Here is an 18096-nt window from a genome sequence, read left to right as displayed (position 1 = left end):
GCCTTCACTAGTTCACAAAAAACTGAGAACAAAACATGCCACCACTACACTTTCTTCTCTGGGTTGTATAGGTAAGAAATATTGTCCTCCTGTAGCTTCAAACTGAAGCTTAGGAACCATTAAATTAAAACACACAAAACACAAAATTTGAAGATGAATAGTGGTTTTAAATGAATGCAACTGACTAAGAAATATTGCTGCCAAAATAGTATGCAATTTAATGCCAATTTCTACTTCACTGTAAAAATTGTTAAGCATTTCCAAGAGGTTTTAATGAAGTTTGGTTTTATTAACACTCTTATTACACTTTAATGAATCCATTCACCTATAATTTTACTTACATTTTACTGCTGTGTCCATAGCAGGCTCACCAAATCCAAATCCAGTTACTTTAATACAATTTGATGTAGGTTTTGTTATAAAGCTTTTCATAATTGAAGACACAATAAAGAAGAAATTTCTCGGGCAACAACTAAAGCTCCAGCAATAAAGTACTTAAATATCAAGCTTAGCAGCAATAGATTTATAAACAAATGAGGTATAAACAAATAAAATCATAAGTTTAGCATAGCTTTAAAACTACAGAAGAACCTAGACTTAAAATTATTTTCATGAAATAATACCAGGTTATCTAAATCCTGATTATATAATGCTAGAATGTTCCCAATCCAGTACGAAAATTCCTCCAAAATGCCAAGTTGACAGCAGCATTGTGGAAATGCAGAGTGTAATCCTCCACAATTTTTACCCTAGAAAGCAAATGGGCTAGAATTGCCCCTGGAAATCCCATATATTACAAAATTACAGCGTTCTTAAATTCCCTTCTCTGGGGAAATTCAAGGCCCATTTGAAAAAAAGAAAGGAGATTTTCAGAGAAGACTCCAGCTTCTCAGCACGCAGTAAGGAAAGCAATGTGATAAGACCACCCACATTCCCCGTATTATTACCTAGCTCTCCAGGTTTGCAATTTACACATTGCCACCGATAAGATCGGACCCCCATTACTGGAAGAGTTACTGGAAGACAGCGGGGTATCCTCTCACACAAACTGCTTACTCTGGGTCGAGCACCTCTCACTGAGCTGGTACATTTGTGTAGAACAAGTCACTTCTCTGAACAGAGAAAGCACTAAGGAACTGAGAATGAAAGGGGGTACTAACCTGCCAGGTAAGAGCTGAATCTGTTCAGAAAACATGGTCTAACACACATCAAAGACAGTACAAGGGAACTTGTCTGACCACACAGGTGGAAGAAAGAAGAGGAACGAGGATGTCCTCCCTCTTTCAGAAGTGGTAAATTATGAGATTGGCTCAGAGGTAACACTAGACTTGAGCAGCTGCAGGCTGGCACAGCTGTTGATGCTATGGCTGGATTGCTGGAAGCCAGTCCTGTCCAACTGGCTGCTAAACACAAGATTTGTGACAGGTGTGCTAAGAGACCATACAGTACTTAATATCAAAAGCCTCCAGGGCAGGAAGAGTGTTACGCTTAAACACTCTTTAGTAGAGTTCTGGGAAAATCTTAGCTATTGCTTCATTTTTAAAGATCTAACCTACATTAGCCTTAGCCAAAAATAAATTAAGTCACTGAGCTAGGCTAAGATGAAGAGCATATCAAAGTCAGTAACACAGTGATCAGGCAAAACATAGTGTAAGCTGTCCCAAAAGAAAACTTTTTAACTGCTTCCTGAAATACTTCAAACAATCCAGACAAAAATGCATACATGTAACATGATTCCTTTTCTGAGTGCACCTTTTAAATTATGAAGTGGGTCCTGCTGGGTGAACAGTACCAGAGCGAACACAGATATGAACGTATTTCAACTTAGTAAGAAATGGCTGAATGACTTAGAAAAAAAGAAAAAATCAATCGGGGATAGAAGTTTCCTGAACTAATACAGGTGCTGAATTTCCCTCCCTACGCCTCCGTGGCTTATGAGGGAGCACTGCTGTTTCACATCCAGAATCCAAACCTGTACACACACATCAGTATGAACTCAGCAACTTATATCACTTACATGTGAAATTACCAATCAGCACTTTAGGTAACAGTACCAATCCAGCTGCATCTTTTATCTTTAAAAAAACAAGTGCTAAAATGCATCTAAATACAATGACAAGAGGGATGAACATTTTACGGTTTTTAAATCCACCAGCAACCATGGGAGTTCTAATACAGGGGTCCAACTGAAGCCACGGCATCATAAAAGTCAAAGTGAATCTAATCAATGTGATGCTGAAAATGGGGCAGCAGCTGGTCCATCTACATTAGGACTCCCAGTGCTGCCAACACCAATCAGTATTAGGTCGTCATTGTAATCTTTTTGCCAATCCAGGGACAACCATGATTTCTATGTTGCAACAATGCTAACAGAAGCAAGACAATCCGAATGTAGTACTGTCAAAGCATTTACAAAGGGAAACTGGTTTTAAAGGCACAGTGTGGATCTCATACCATGGTGGGTTGTAGAAAGCATTTTAACATCTCCACAGGAAGTTGAAGGTGTAGTTGTGCTACACTTAAGCATGTCTGTGCTTTTAAGCTGCTAAAAGACTTTATAATTGGTCAGAGCACAACCATCAATTTGCATTAACGACAAATGCGATGTGTTCCAGTGAACCACAGACACCAGTTCTGTAAGAAGAGCTATGTTACCATGTCTTCGTTGCAAGTACCACAGGCTAGACAAGACAGAGCCTCGTTTCAACTTCTAATCAACGGTGCCAAAAATATTCAGCAATTCTTCATTTCTCTTTACAAACAGAGATGTATCTTTCAGGCACATTTTTCAAACGGGACTTGTATTTTTCAGCGCAGGCGCCGAGCTGACCAGGGAGGTGAGGGGAGGCGGGCGGGCACCCAGCCACCGCCCCAGCCTCCCCGGGGGAGGCCGCGGGACGCAGCTGCCCGCCCGGCTCCACCTCGGGAAGGGGAGGAGCGGGGCGGAGAGGGAAGGGTCGTGCCACCGCCCCACCGGCCGCCCCGGGCCCGCGCCGCGCTCAGCCCCGCCTCCCCCCGCGCCCGCGGAGGGCGGGCTCTCCTCCCGCTTACCCGCCGGTGGGGGTGTGCGGCGGGCAGCGGCGCTGCCCCGCGACCGCGCGGCTCTCGCCTGCCCCGGCCTCTGCCTCCTCGGTGCCCGTGGGCGCCGCCTCTTCCCCGGCCTCCGCCTCCTCCGCGCCCGTGGCCGTCCCCGCCGCTTCCTTCAGTCGCTGCCTCGGCCGCCTTCTCCGCGCCGCCAGGCCGCCGCCGGCCGTGCCGGCCGCCTTCCCTGCGGGGCCGGGAGCCGCCCTGCTCGGGCTGCATGGCCGGGTTGCGCCCCTCTCCCGCGCCGCCTGTGGCCGGGCCGGCCCGTGCCGCGCCGGTCCCCGCCTACTCCCGGAAAGAGGCCGCCGGCGGAGGGCGAGAGAGGGAGATGGCGGCGCCCGCGCCCTCGGCAGCTCCCCCTGCCTGCCGTGCCGGCGGCTCCCGCGCGGCCGGGCAGCGGGCCCGGCCTCCCCGGCGGCGGGGACCCGCCGGCTGCCCAGCTCCATCCTGGGGCGAGCCCCTGGCAGGCGCCTCGGGGGCGCTGGGCCGTGTGCCCTCTGCAAACCAAAATGAGCAGGGAGTGAAAAACAACGAGTTTCCCACGTGTATTTCAAACAAACAAAAATGCATTTAATGTTTAGAAAACGGCACTCTCAGCTAAAGCCATGCAAATCATAGGATTGTAGAATCGTTTAGGTTAGAAAATACCTTTAAGATCATTGAGTCCAATCATTAACACTGCCAAGTCCATCACTAAACCATGTCCCTAAGCACCACAACTACATGTCTCTTAAATGCCTCCGGGGGTGGTGACTCAACCACGTCCCTGGGCAGCCTGTTCCAATGCTTGACAACTCTTTCAGTGAAGAAATTTTTCTTAATATCCAATCTAAACCTCCCCTGGGGCAACTTGAGGCCATTTCCTCTCATCCTATTGCTTGTTGCCTGGGAGAAGAGACTGACACCCACCTCACCACAACCTCCTTTCAGGTAGTTGTAGACAGCTATAAGATCTCCCCTCAGCCTCCTTTTCTCCAGGTGAAACAACCCCAGTTCCCTCAGACACTTCTCATAAGACTTGTGCTCCAGACCCTTCACCAGCTTCGTTGCCCTTCTCTGGACACACTCCAGCACCTCAGTGTCTTTCTTGTACTGAGAGACCCAAAACTGAGCACAGTATTCGAGGTGCGGCCTCACTGGTGCTGAGTGCAGGGGGACAATCACTTCCCTAGTGCTGCTGGCCACACTATTTCTGATACAAGCCAGGATGCTATTGGCCTTCTTGGCCACCTGGGCACACTGCTGGCTCATATTCAGCTAGCTGGCTGTTGACCAACACCCCAGGTCCTTTTCTGCCAAGCAGCTTTCCAGTCACTCTTCACCAAACCTGTAGTGTTGCACAGGGTTGTGATCCAACTGCAGGACCCAAAGTTAGATTTCTGTATCAATGAGGGGAAAAGCAACCAAGCCCCAGCTGACAGGATGTTGCACACAAGCCTGTGCTACGTGAAGCACATGAGGTGACTCTGCAACCTCTTGAGGAGCGTCTTGCTCTGAGGACACAGAGCAGAGACATGGGAACAGCTTTGTGCTGTAGAGCTAGGCTGGTTTGTCCTGCTCTGCCTGAACTAGGTGGCCACCCATACTGTCCTCAGGAAGGTTCAGCAGTTCCCTAACAGCAGGCTTGCCCAATTGTTCTTGAGCCGCAGGCTGTCACTTGGCAACACACATTAAAACATCAATCCAGTTTTGAAGGGTTTATAAACCCAGTAGTCCTTACAGCAAATTGTGACCGAAATTCCTGTACTGTGAAATCATGGGCTGCAGTGTCTGCACTACTACCTGTGGTAAGGGCTGCTTAGCTCTGAGGCATAGTGTGCAGCAAATCAGTAAACTAACTTAGTATGACTCCAGTGCAACACAAGCAAATAAATCAAGTAACAGGGAGCAGCATTGGCAAGCACGTTGCAAAGACATCTAAATGATTCCTTGTGCAGTCAGCACAGGTCTGGCAGACCCAGTGCTGAGCTAGAGCTAATAAAACCTGGCAAACCCAAGCTGTGCCTGCATCTGTGGTGCAATTAAGCTGTGACACGAACAATCTGCCTGCAGATAACTGTAAGCTGACTATATGTACAAATTTAACAACTCACATTAATTAATACTTACAGCTAGATTGAAAAAAATATCATTAATATTTGGCAACAAATAGCTAATACCATTACAACTCACAAGCGTGAAGTTCATGCATCAATAATTATGAGACAGATAGCAAAGTCATGATACTATACATGTGCGTTTTGATTTTGTAATTTAATTTTGATCTCCCTATTATTATCATTTCTTATGTTAGACAATTAACATAAATTATGTTACCATAGCACATAAAAGTCCCACTCACAGGCACTATTGCCTTAAGTGATACACAAATAGAGAACAAAAGGAAACATCACAAATTGTTAGCACAGACCTATGAGACAAAAGATGATAGACTATGCAGAGATGATGAGAATGGTCAGCACGCCAAGAAGGTATCTTTGCATACTAGCAGCTTAGCTACTCACAATTTTTATAGGCATCACAGTAAAACAGCCCATTAGAGAAGGAAGGCTTTGCATGATGATAATGAGGGTGCTTTTTATTTAGAAATTAATTATAATTTCTATATCACGTTACCAGTGTTCCTCCCACCCATGACAGTTCAAACCAAGAACAATTGTGTCAGGACAACAACAATTTGTGCTTCTCCTGTTGCTCTGAAGTCTGCAATCCACATGGCGTAGCTTCAGCTGTCTTTCTTCCTAAATCCTAATGTTAGGGAGGGTAAGTGACCTTAGAGGGGGACACACTTGCTACCTATGGCAAAAGACCTATGGCAAATTACAGGCTGCAGCGTCCAGACAATTTCTAGTCTCCACTCTTCTGAGAAAAGTATCATCTTCTGGCAAAAAAAGGCAGACAGTTCAAACAATCTCCTCTAATTATCCTAAGTGGCTGCTCAATCCCAGGTGTTAGGCAAATGAGGAAGTCAGTAGAGGTTTATCAATGTGCCTGACATTCATAGCTGGTGCCTTTTTAAGACCTTCTCTAGCCTTTTCTGAAATCTTGCAACTTGCAAAAACATGAGCCCTGGGAGTGTCCCAGGTATGTTAGCTGTCAAGCAAGGCCCAGAGCACAGCCCCCTTCTATGAGCACTGCTGGCTATGTTAGAGTTTAGCTGGCTGAATCCAAGGTCAGCTGCTCAGCTGGTAAGACCTGTTGTGAAGAAAGCTAGAAGCAAGGGCCTCCCTCTCCTTTCTCTTGGGAACTGCTTTTAAACTGGAGCTGTACCACTGGCTCTCGCCTGTGCTACATCACAGCTGGGCAGCAGCTACATCTACACCTCCTTGGTCCTGACTCGAACCTGCTGGCTGGGCTTCCTGGCTTGGTCTCAGACCTGCCTCATCACTACAGACTTGGTGAGCCATCACCAGACTATGTCTGACCCTGACCACTGTCTCTGGCCCTGATCATGAACCAAACATGCTGTTCCACATCCTGTTTTTCCTTGGTGAGGTCTCTGCTCCCACCTGCCTTGGTATCATGTTCCACCTGTGGCTCACCTTCCCTTATAGAGCAGCTGGCCCTCACTGACCCCTGACTGACACTCTAAACCCATCACCACACTGCCACGCTTAAAAATTTAATCACACGAAGCTGTTGATGTGCAGAACAACTGTGCTGACTGTCCACAGAAAAAGCAGCATAAGCCATGTGAGGTAGCAGAGACACACAGATTCATCTCTCACAGCTCAGCTACTTATCACAGTCATGCAGCTGCTCTGTACACCTTTGTTTCACACTGACTGAATTCCTACACTTCAAGGTTGTGTAAAGATTTGTAAAGCCAGCGCACATGGCCATCAGCATAGCTCTGACTCAGGGGAAATCTTTGCAGAATGCAGAACCAGGATGAAATTTCTTTCCTTGCATGGGGCTCATTAGGACTGCTGTGGCATTTTAGCTATTCTTGGCTGCTAGACTGGCTCTGGAGGCTCTAGAGAGCCAAGCATACAGATGGTCAACATGCATATATTATGATTATGACTAGGCCTGTACACGAACTAGAATCTTGTTGAGTTAGGTTCAGGATACAGATGTACAAACATCTGAATATAAGACAGGAGATGACAGACATCCACAGTTGGAAGAGAACCATTTTGGGTAGTTGTCGTGGTTTAGGCCCAGAGTGCAACTGAGCACCACACAGCTGATCACTCACTCCTTCCCCCCCAGTACTGGGAAGGAGAAAAATGGAAAAAAAAAAGGCTCAGGAATCGAGATAAGGACAGGGAGGGGTTCCTCACCTATTTAGATGGTTACAGGCAAAACCCAAAATGGTTAAGGGAAGAAAAACTAGAACATCAAATGCATATATTATGATATTACTAGGCCTATACAAGAACTAGAATCCTGTTAAGTTAGGTTCAATATATGTTGTGTATAAACAGAATACAGATGCACAAACATCTAAATATAAGGCAGGAGATGACAGACATACACAGATGGAGGAGAACCATTTTGGGTAGTACAATAGACAGTGGTCTCAGTACGCCAGGAAACTTACCATTATCACATTTCATCACAACAGGAGATAATCATTAGGGAGGGTTTGAAGAACAAAGATGACACTTCTGTGGATATTTAGGAGGCCTGGGACAAAAGTGAAGGAAACAAAGCAAATAAGAGATCAATGAAAGAAAATAAGATGCTTTTCTGAAAATTCAACAAGTGGCTATAAAATATTGTTGTATTCAGCTGATGAGAGACAGGACCCAACTAAGTCATACAAAAGATAGATGATGACAAGTGGGAAAGGAATAGGCTGTGAAAGCTTGCAGTTAATAAAAGACACTTGCCAAGACCAAAGAAAATAATGTTCTGAGAGTTAGGATGAAAGATGAAAACACAGAGGTGTGGATGTATAGGGAAGACCATATAATAGAGATCTGATACAGAAAGACTTAGTTGGACTTTAATAGGTGATTTATGTGATAATTTATGTTATAATTTTAGCTGAACCTGTGTCAGCTTTGAAAAAAGGGATTGTCTTATACTGGCTAGATACCCAATAAACAAACTCTTAATAATTTATCTTTCATTTCTGACTTAAAAAACTAACTACTATTTGACTATTCCAAAATTACACAGTCTAGCAAGACTAAGCATCAAAGAAGTGATTAGCATCATCTGATGTAATGGAATGACTCAAAAACCAGCAGATATCTATGAAGGAACCAAATGGCCTAATTCAGGCTTGCATTCATGGGGACAGGAAAGTAGCAGTGAAGAATGTAGGAAGGGATGGACATCAGAGGCATGTACGCATTAATAGAGTGGCAGTGGTGCTATTTCTACCTTTCACTGTTTATGCAAGTATTAAATTGGTTTTGTTGCATTGTTTGTCACTGTGGTCATCCATTGCTGCTTCCTCTTCAGTTTACTCCTTTCTACCCTCAACCCTACCATTCACTCACTCAAACTACCTAAAATTCACTTCCACGCCTCACCCAATGAGTCTCCTCTGTCCTGAGATCTCCCATTAGAGAAAATTCTTTCCTGCCAAACTTATTTTTCCAAAAACATCTTCTTGGCCTTGCCTGCTTCCTCAACTCAAAGATTCCCCCTCGGTGGTCCCAAGCACATCTAACACCTAATTTGTTTCCTGCTGCCACTGCCAGCATGGTTCCTACCTCCCCGTGCATTTTCAGTTTCCTCTTACTCTCTTTCTGTTGTTGGTGACTTCTCCAAATTTTTCAAAGATAATTTCTAAAATCTTGATATGTCTTCTACATAGTACTGTAGGAAACAACACTGCCTTAGTGCACTGCAAAACTTTAAAAGTCTGTCTTTAAGAATATGTAGAATGTCTCCTAAGGTATTCAAAATATAAGAACTGGCAGGATTGACTGTCTTAAGAAACAATAGTTGTTTTGATTGCATTTAGAAATTTCATAAGATACCAGAGTACATTGTCCTAGAACGTACATTTGTGTGTTTTAGTTCATTCACAATGGTAGAAACAGTATTCAAAATGCAAAAAGAGAGCACAGGTAATTTGATAGTTTGTTTTGCAAGTGGTTTATGGTAACTCTAATAGAAGTCTGTGATGTTTAATGAGCTGCTTTCTTTTTCTGTTTTTTCCTTTGATTTTTACAGCTGTCTCCAAAAGAAAATTTTTGAATACAAAAAGCAATAGAGAACAGTGCTGAGATCCTGATGACAATACACCAAAAACAAGAATGGAAGTAAATTTATTCAGCAATTCTACTGTTGTAAACAGTTCATCCATCAACCATAAGCAGTTAGAAGGGCATAGCCTCTGGGAAGTCATTACTATTGCCACTGTAACTGCAATTGTAAGCTTAATAACCATAGTGGGAAATATTCTTGTAATGATATCCTTCAAGGTTAACAGTCAGCTCAAAACTGTCAACAATTATTACTTGCTCAGCCTTGCCTGTGCAGATCTCATCATTGGAATATTTTCTATGAACCTTTATACGTCCTATATTCTCATAGGCCACTGGTCTCTTGGAAGCCTTGCCTGTGACCTGTGGCTAGCACTGGACTATGTAGCTAGCAACGCCTCAGTAATGAACCTCCTAGTCATCAGTTTTGACAGATATTTTTCCATCACAAGGCCTTTAACTTACAGAGCCAAACGCACGCCCAAAAGAGCTGGCATCATGATTGGTCTGGCCTGGTTAATTTCCTTCGTGTTGTGGGCACCCGTAATCTTGTGCTGGCAGTATTTTGTGGGTGAACGAACAGTACCACCTGAAGAGTGCCAGATACAGTTTTTATATGAGCCCATTATCACCTTTGGTACTGCAATTGCTGCTTTTTACATTCCAGTGTCCGTGATGACCATTCTGTATTGCCGCATCTATAAGGAGACAGAGAAGCGTACCAAGGACCTTGCTGAACTGCAGGGTTCGGAGTCTGTGGCAGAGTTTGAGATGATAAAGCCTCAGAAAGCTCTCCTGAAGTCTTGCTTCAGTTGCAAGCAGCAAAACTTAGTCAAAAGAGAGAGGTGTCAGGCTTCCTGGTCTTCATCTAGTCGAAGTACATCAGCTACAGTGAAAGCCTCTCAGACAGCAAGTACTTGTAACGACTGGGCTAAGGCTGACCAGTTAACAACCTGCAGCAGCTACGCATCTTCAGAAGAGGAGGATAAACTTGCTGCTGATTCAGTTTTCCAAGTAACTTATGAAAGTCCATCTAAAGGTAAGGCAGAAGAGTTTAATGAGAGTATGGATGTTGTTGTCAAAGACCAACGTGAAGAAAATGATTTTGAGAAACAGGAATACTTTCTATCACCCGCCAAAGGCCACATACAAAAAAGTAAAAAATGTGTGGCCTATAAATTTCGGTTGGTGGTTAAGGCTGATGGCACCCAGGAAGCCAACAATTGTTGCCGTAAAGTAAAAATAACTCCTTGTTCTGCTGCTCTGTCAAAGGATCCTTCCATCAAAAGCATGGATCCAAATATAAATAACCAAATCACCAAAAGGAAACGGATGGTTCTTATAAAGGAACGCAAAGCAGCACAGACTTTAAGTGCCATTCTTTTGGCTTTTATCATCACATGGACTCCCTACAATATCATGGTTTTGATCTCCACATTCTGCTCTGATTGCATTCCCCTGACACTGTGGCACCTTGGATATTGGCTATGCTATGTGAACAGCACTGTTAACCCCATTTGTTATGCCCTCTGTAACAAAACTTTCAGGAAAACTTTTAAGATGCTGCTTTTCTGCCAATGGAAAAAGAAAAAAGTGGAAGAGAAACTATACTGGCAGGGCAATACCAGACTGCCATAATTGCTCTTATATAAGGGATAAGGGGGAAAACAGATACTGACATAACCTAGTAAATTGACTGTAATTCTGTCTCTTCAAAGCTGTTGCTTTATATATCTAGGGGTTAAAAATATTCTGCAGAAAAGTAAAATTTTGCATGAAAGTAGTGTGCTTGGGTTAAAGAAGTCAGTGGCTGCTATGAGCAACACAGAGTGTTTTTGATTATGCAGTAGATCTGCATTAAAGTTATTATATTTGGGGTCTTCTGTCCTTTGTTTCAGCCTGAGAATATGTAGAGTAAATTCTAAACTATTAGAAATTAGAGTGGGATGGTCATCCAGTCATCAGGTCAGGTCATCCAGTCTATCTCCCTTGTAGTGCAGAACTGTTTCTTCCTATAGTTCCTTTCTAATGTATTGTCTTTTTAGTTTTCAATGCACCAAGCAATGGAGCTCATACTACTTCTGTTTTGAGATTTTTCCACCTGCTCTTGGAATGAAACAAGGACTATTTAAAGGGGGAAATGCTGTCATCCCCAATACTAAATGGTGAGGGAGTTTCATAATACTCCAAATGAACACACATATTATAGGAGAATGTAATACTGAGAAAATTTCCACTTTAAGGATGACTTTTGTGGAGACATAGGAAGGGCTCATAGTGGAGGAAATAGATAATGTATTTTGTATAAGAAGAAGCCAGTCCCAATCTCAGTTCCTTCATGCAAGTGACTGTCATCTGTAAAAAATGGTGATGGTTAGCCAATACCTCTGAATTTCTCCATTTCCCAATGCCTCTGAAGAATATTTTAAAATTTTATGCGATAGTGACAGTGGTACAAACCAGAACTGACTGTAAAGCATAATGGACATAGTCTATCTACTTTACAACACAAGGAAAGTCTTTTTTGTAATCTCCTTTGTTGTGCTTCCCCTTGCCCCAAAAGTTTCCATTACTGATTCAATGATGCAGTACAAAAGAAAAATATGTATTGATGCCCTATGCATTTACCTATATATTACGAAATTATTTTAAACAGTGACAGAATTGGCATCTCTGAAAGAAGGAAGGTTTTTAAAGTAATTTTTTAATATTTCTATAAAACTATTAAGGACAGTTTGCACTTTCATGGCACTTTTTATCTTTAAATAGCTTTACAAATACTAGTCAACATCAGGTTTGGAAACATAAGTTATCTCCAGTCACTATCTTTTGGTCCAGCAGAACTATATCTGCTGCAGTACTGGGGGCTGGAGTCAACCCCTCCAAGAGCTGTGGCTTTGGGGACTGGGCTGTACCGGCCTAGTTACAATGAGCTGAGACTCCAGCCACTAGCTGAGGTCTGCCAGGGCTTTGGGTCTGTGGTGAGGACACTTCTGCGGCAGGGTTGAATGGCATGTGCCTGTCTGATGTCTGTGTTAGATTGGCAGGAGTCCTGCAGCACTGACCAAGTGAGTGCATAAGCAAGGGGCTGCCCTCTGCAGCAGGCCATTGGAACGGAGCTAGTCACCTGTCTCCTTGTGGTGGGACATGAAGCCTCAGGAAAGGCCACAAGAAAACAAAGTTAATGGCAACAGGAGCTATAAAGAATGAGTTATAAAGTAAAGAAATGTTTATGAATAAATGAGAAAGATCTCCATGTACACAAAGTTCAGATTCAGTTCTAGCCTTTCTACCAAAACTCAGGGTGAGATGCTCTGGAATATTAGTTTGGGGCAATCTTCATGTTATATCCACTATACACTTTAGTGGGCCATTGCAGTGGTGACATGATTAAGTTGCACGTTTCAGGGATTGTATTAGTCATCCTGAATGTACCATAGCTCTCAGTGAAATTATTTGCATAATTTATCATCATACCATCAAAATGTTTCCCTACAGATAAATAATTCCTCCATGTCAACAACCACAGTACAAGTAATTAATATTTTTTATCCCCAGTCTCCAGAGGGGAAAATTGTGTCAGTGAAAGATTAGCAGTGTAGTAATGTAAAAATAGGTTCTCTAAATTCACATGATTGAGTTTGTAACACACCATACTGTGCCTATTATTTTTTGTGCATTAGCATATGATTGCTTATTAAAGGGTCTTTATAAAGACCCTTTCATCAACTCTTCTCTGTCGCTATCCAGAGCTTTTCCTGTGTGCAGTAACTATGTACAAGTTGGTTATTATAGTGGGTTTATTTATATTACATTGGATCAGACATTCAGTAAACTGTGTTTGATTTCTAGCAAATGAATGTGTCCCTCTGTGGCACAAGCTGTAGTTAAAGGCAAAATTTATGAGGCAGTAACAGTTCCTGCTAGCTGCAGTGTTGTTGCTAAAGTAAAGCATCGGCTTCTACTGACATCAAATGGGATACTTTTTGTTGGTTTTGGCTTCTGTTGAACAAGAGTGTTCTGTAAATGTTTATGGACTCTGTGCTCAGTAAATGTATTAGAATACATGGTGATGAATGCAACAATGTTGGTTCAATGTAATTGTGAAATATGTGCTCAAACTATGCTGCTAGCACTTCACCATGTGAGATGTTACATGGCCAAACATGGGTACACTGTAAATACCTAGAATTATATAAAGAGGTGTGTGTTGCTTTATTGTTATGTAGGATGTTTATTCTTAAAAAAAAATCAAAACCACAAAAAGAAAAACGTGATCCTCATCAGAGTATGAGTATTTAATTATATTTTTTTTTCAAATCATATTTTGTACTTTTTAAAAGTGTTGTGGGACTTTTACAGTGTAGAACAATCTTGTTATCTGTATTTCTGTCCTTTTAATGAACCTTTTACTAATCCTATGATTGATTATGGTTATGGTCATGGACTGGTGAAAAGATCTTTCTTTGTAAAATTACATTTTATTTATATACATAAACATACATATATATAGATATGTATGTATGTATTATCAATATAGATGCATAAGTATACATCCCTAACTAAGCTTTCAGAAACCCAGCACGCTTTAATATTTTTGAACATTGAATTTTCCGACAAACTGGGGGTATCATCTTTGTCCCTCCCTTTTCATACATACCAAATCCCCATAAATTATCACGTAACATGAATTTTCTATAAATATAATTTATGTTTGTAGATAAATACTTGGAAGAGTTCCCAGAAATTTTAAATAGGTCTAGAACACCTAGTTACAGTTGTGTATTTTCTGTTACTACTTAGCACAGAGTGAGGAGCTTTGCAAAGGATGGAAAATCAAGGTAGAACATAAATGCAGGGGTTTCCTTTATAGAAAAATCCTGTTGAATTGAGGAAGGATGAAATCGGAAGGGTTATAGAGAAAATACTGTAAGAATCTAAAATATGATAGCGCATATTTTGCCATTAATTCAATTGCTTATCATGTTTATCCTACTCAACTATGCATGTCAATTACTAACTGCTATTAACTGTTGAAAGTTTTTTTAATATGTGGATTTTTTGTTCCTCATCTCTGTTGTACCCATAATGAGACCTGCACTGGGATATATGGACTTAAGAAGTCTAGATCCAGACAGTGATGCACTTCAAGGCAAGATCCTTAATTATACTTCCTTATCACCCTTTAGATATTTTTCCAGTTTTAAAGCTGAGTCTCATGAAAAGTCCCCATCTCTAATTTAATTGTTCTGATCATTTTATCTCCCTCATAGGCCTTTTCTCAGAAATCTGTGACATGGCCTCCTTGTCATATTTGATAGATGACCTAAACATGTCAAACTAATTTAATTGATAAATATTAATCCAAAGTCATATACCTGAAGGAATAAAAATGGCACTGGGATGCGGTAAGTATGTTAAATTTAAATGAGAAGTCATTGCAACAATTAAAGAATCCCATATCAATCTGGAAGATGCTGCTTTCTTGTAGAATGCAGTTGTTATGAAATTGGATACCCAGTTTGAAACTGAATTGAATACCTGTGGACTTTTTTCAGATTCTGGATTTTGCATAGAATTTTGTAAGATGGTTCTTGACTTGTCGTAGGAAACACAGTTTCCAAATCACATCTTCATAGTTTGTGATTCCCAAAATCTTCATACTGAAGGAGAATTTTTTCATGCTTCTTTTTTAAAGTTACTCTGTAATTTTTAGGAGATATACGTACTGCTTTCTCTGGATTCTTTGCTCTAGGAAAATGAGCAAACGGAATGCTGTAACTTTCCTCTGAAATTAATTTTCTTTGCTTTCTATAGAGATAGAAATAATATGAAGGAATCACTTAGGTATGGTGAGAAACAAATACCTGTTTCCTCGGCTGTACACAACTGGAGTTACCATTTGCTGTGACTTGTACATCTAGGTGCCTCTCTGTTGGAAAGGACTCTGCCTAAAAAACTCCATACTGCTTACTCTTTTTTGATATTACAGAAGGTGTTGGGTTTTTTTTTAAATAAAATCAACACCCACATTCACTACTTTTATGATCTACAAACCACTACAGGTCAGAACTTCCCTCTGAAAGGCTCCCTCCCAGTGTTTGTCTTGGGGACTCCCAAGTCTCCATCAGCTCCTGAAATGCTCTCACAGCCACTGGGTAGTCAGTGCCTTCTCTGTTTTAAAATGCCCTTCCAAACCTGAACTCCAAAAATGGATACTATGTCTTTTCACTTAAATACTTGGCTTTCCTTCTACCAAATCAGAAAGAGGCTGTTTATTTCTTATGTGGTCATCCCAAATCTCCATTGCTGCCTTTTGTACCTACTAAGAATTTTTCTTCCACATACAGTTGACAGCTGGGTGTCTTAAAACCTTAAACTTTCTTCATTCAAATAAACTTTTTATTATTTTATTAAGTTACCCATATCTATATCTAGTTAAAAAAAAAAAAAGAAAAACTGATAGCATTGTGTTGTAAAACTAGAAATAATCTATGACTATTAGTGATTTCAGAAAGGGATGGTGTTGCAATTGTTTTTTCCATTTTGAAAAATTTATTTCTTCAGGTTTAATAGGCACTGCTGGACTATGTATCAGATTAGGAACTTCAGTTTTCATTACACTCAGTAAAACCACTGCCTTTTACTCAGTACTTACGCCATTAGCTACTGAATGCTATTAGTTTCTTCATGTATCTGCTGATATATCAAAGAAGTTGGCCTTCCTCAAACAACTAGACATTTAAAATCCTTCAAAAGTTTCCTTCTCAACAAGTACTTCTCCAAACTCTGGTGGCTGATGGCTCCTGTTTCAGTAGACCTCTGAAATTTTGGGATTTTTACTGAATTCCTGGATTACAATGTCAAGATACAAACTGGAATATCTTTTACTCCTGACATGAGGCAGCCATCTAGCCATAGTGGAGGTCAGACAGTTGTCTTTTCTGTATGCCATGCATAAGGCCTCCTTATGGAGGAGGAGTGGAGAGAGGGTACGGTGAAAGATACCAGCTGCCGAGTATGGCTGGATTCAGCTCTGTACCCCACCACTATGCCTGGGTCCTGATGCCTTCTGGAATGCAGAAGACACGAGAATGACTAAAGGACTCTTTGTTTTGTTAATTATAGGAGAAAAAATGAGTCCAGGCAGGTAATTTTGCTAATTTATTGATGCACAGTATTCAATACTTGGTCCTAAAATCACTTTGTCATACTTTTAAACCTATGGCTAACACATAAAAAAAAGTTACTTGGAAGTCTGGAAACTTATTGTTTAGGTTACATATATGAAAATCAGAAACAAAAGCAAGCACTTTCTCATATGAAAGTTGAATGATTTTTAAAGACAATAATAAATCAGTGTTTTTGCTAGAAAGAGGTCATCAGGCTCTCTTATTTTCTCAGCTAATACTTTTTTAGGAAGAATTTTTCCTTCTGCTAAATTCTGAGTTGATTATTCATCACAGAATCATAGAATGGTTTGGGTGGAAGGGATCTTAAAGATCACCTAGTTCCAACCCCCCTGCCATGGGCAGGGACACCTTCCACTAGACCAGGTTGCTCAAAGCCCCGTCCAACCTGGCCTTGAACACTTCAATGGAGGGGGCAGCCACAGCTTCTCTGGGAAACCTGTTCCAGTGCCTCACCACCCTCACAGGAAAGAATTTCTTCCTTGTATCTAATCTAAATCTACCCTCTTTCAGTTTAAAACCATTATCCTTCATCCTATCACTACACTCCCTGATCAAGAGTCCCTCCCCATCTTTCCTGTAGCCCCCTTTAAGTACTGGAAGGATGCTATAAGGTCTCCCCAGAGCCTTCTCTTCTCCAGGCTGAACAACACATGATTAATGTGATATTGTATGTGAGAATGTGCTTACCTTTCCTGCAGTTGAGAAAACAGTATGGAGAGAAATACAAAGTAGTGAAGAGGTGAAGAAACCTATTTTTTGGCTATTGTTAGGAGATTGCATGTTTAAAGGGGAACATGCCTCCTATTCAGGGGTGCTTGGAGCTGGAAGTCAGCCATATACTTGTTACTCTAGACCTTGTCATGCTTCCTCATTTTGGAAAGATATTTGTTTGACCAAATAATTTTTTCCATCAGATATTCTTGGAGTACCCACCTTACAGTGATGGAGAAAAAAAATCTGTTCAGTTAAGACAGCCTTTTGCTAAGGAATTACGAACTAGAATTTAGTCCACTTTTTGAGGCTCTATGTCCTTCCCTTTAAGACCTCTGTAAAGACATGCTGGTGGGTGTATTGGAATATTCTTACTTATTTTCATCCATTACTTAGTCCCAAATCCAGCTCCAGTAGTCATTTCCATCCATAATTTGTTTAAAAGGGTAGAATGTATCTCAGTTCCTGAGTTTCATTAAATGTCTTTGAACTGGATTACTCTTTCTGTCATCTTTTTCCTTGTTATGAGTTATTATTACATTTTAATCTAATTCCCATACTGGAATTCAGTGTCAGCATAGGTTTGTAGGGCTCCAGTTAATACTAGAGAGTGCCTCCAAAACTGTGCAGCTGGATTTGGGCTGCTGGTGCCCAAGCCATTCATACAGCTTATTTGCACAGTCCTTTCCTCCAAAACAGGCTAAGGGTGGGCTGCAGTGCAGGTTACTTGCCTTTGAGGATCAGATGCAGCCTCCTGGCTGTCAGTTGTGCACTTCCATGTCAAGATTATTCGAAACACATTTTTGGAAGGTGTTTGAGAATCTGGCTATATGGCCAGGAATTTGAATAAAAGCTATGGGAGACTGGCAGCACTTGGGTGATTGTATCCTCATTAAAACTTTGGAGGCATCTTGACAGAGTTACAGCAGAACCCATAT

The 18096-nt window shown here is 41.5% G+C and overlaps 2 protein-coding genes across 2 annotated transcripts in view; one reads left to right on the top strand and one right to left on the bottom strand.

The window, feature by feature from the left end:
- Positions 1 to 3363, bottom strand: part of AVEN (apoptosis and caspase activation inhibitor) — a 103695-nt gene extending 100332 nt beyond the window's left edge. The window contains exon 1 of the mRNA XM_074824481.1: positions 3052 to 3363. Coding sequence (XP_074680582.1) covers positions 3052 to 3303 — 252 coding nt within the window. The 5' untranslated portion in view covers positions 3304 to 3363. The remainder of the gene's footprint in view (positions 1 to 3051) is intronic.
- A 5942-nt stretch (positions 3364 to 9305) lies between these two features.
- Positions 9306 to 10892, top strand: CHRM5 (cholinergic receptor muscarinic 5). Its single transcript, XM_074821541.1, has one exon. The coding sequence runs from the start codon at positions 9306 to 9308 to the stop codon at positions 10890 to 10892; it is 1587 nt and encodes a 528-aa protein (XP_074677642.1).
- The last annotated feature ends 7204 nt before the right edge of the window (positions 10893 to 18096 follow it).

The sequence above is a fragment of the Strix aluco genome, chromosome 4, assembly GCF_031877795.1.
Source record: "Strix aluco isolate bStrAlu1 chromosome 4, bStrAlu1.hap1, whole genome shotgun sequence".
NCBI classification, from domain to species: Eukaryota; Metazoa; Chordata; class Aves; order Strigiformes; family Strigidae; genus Strix; species Strix aluco.
This window is presented reverse-complemented; position numbering and strand designations above follow the sequence as displayed.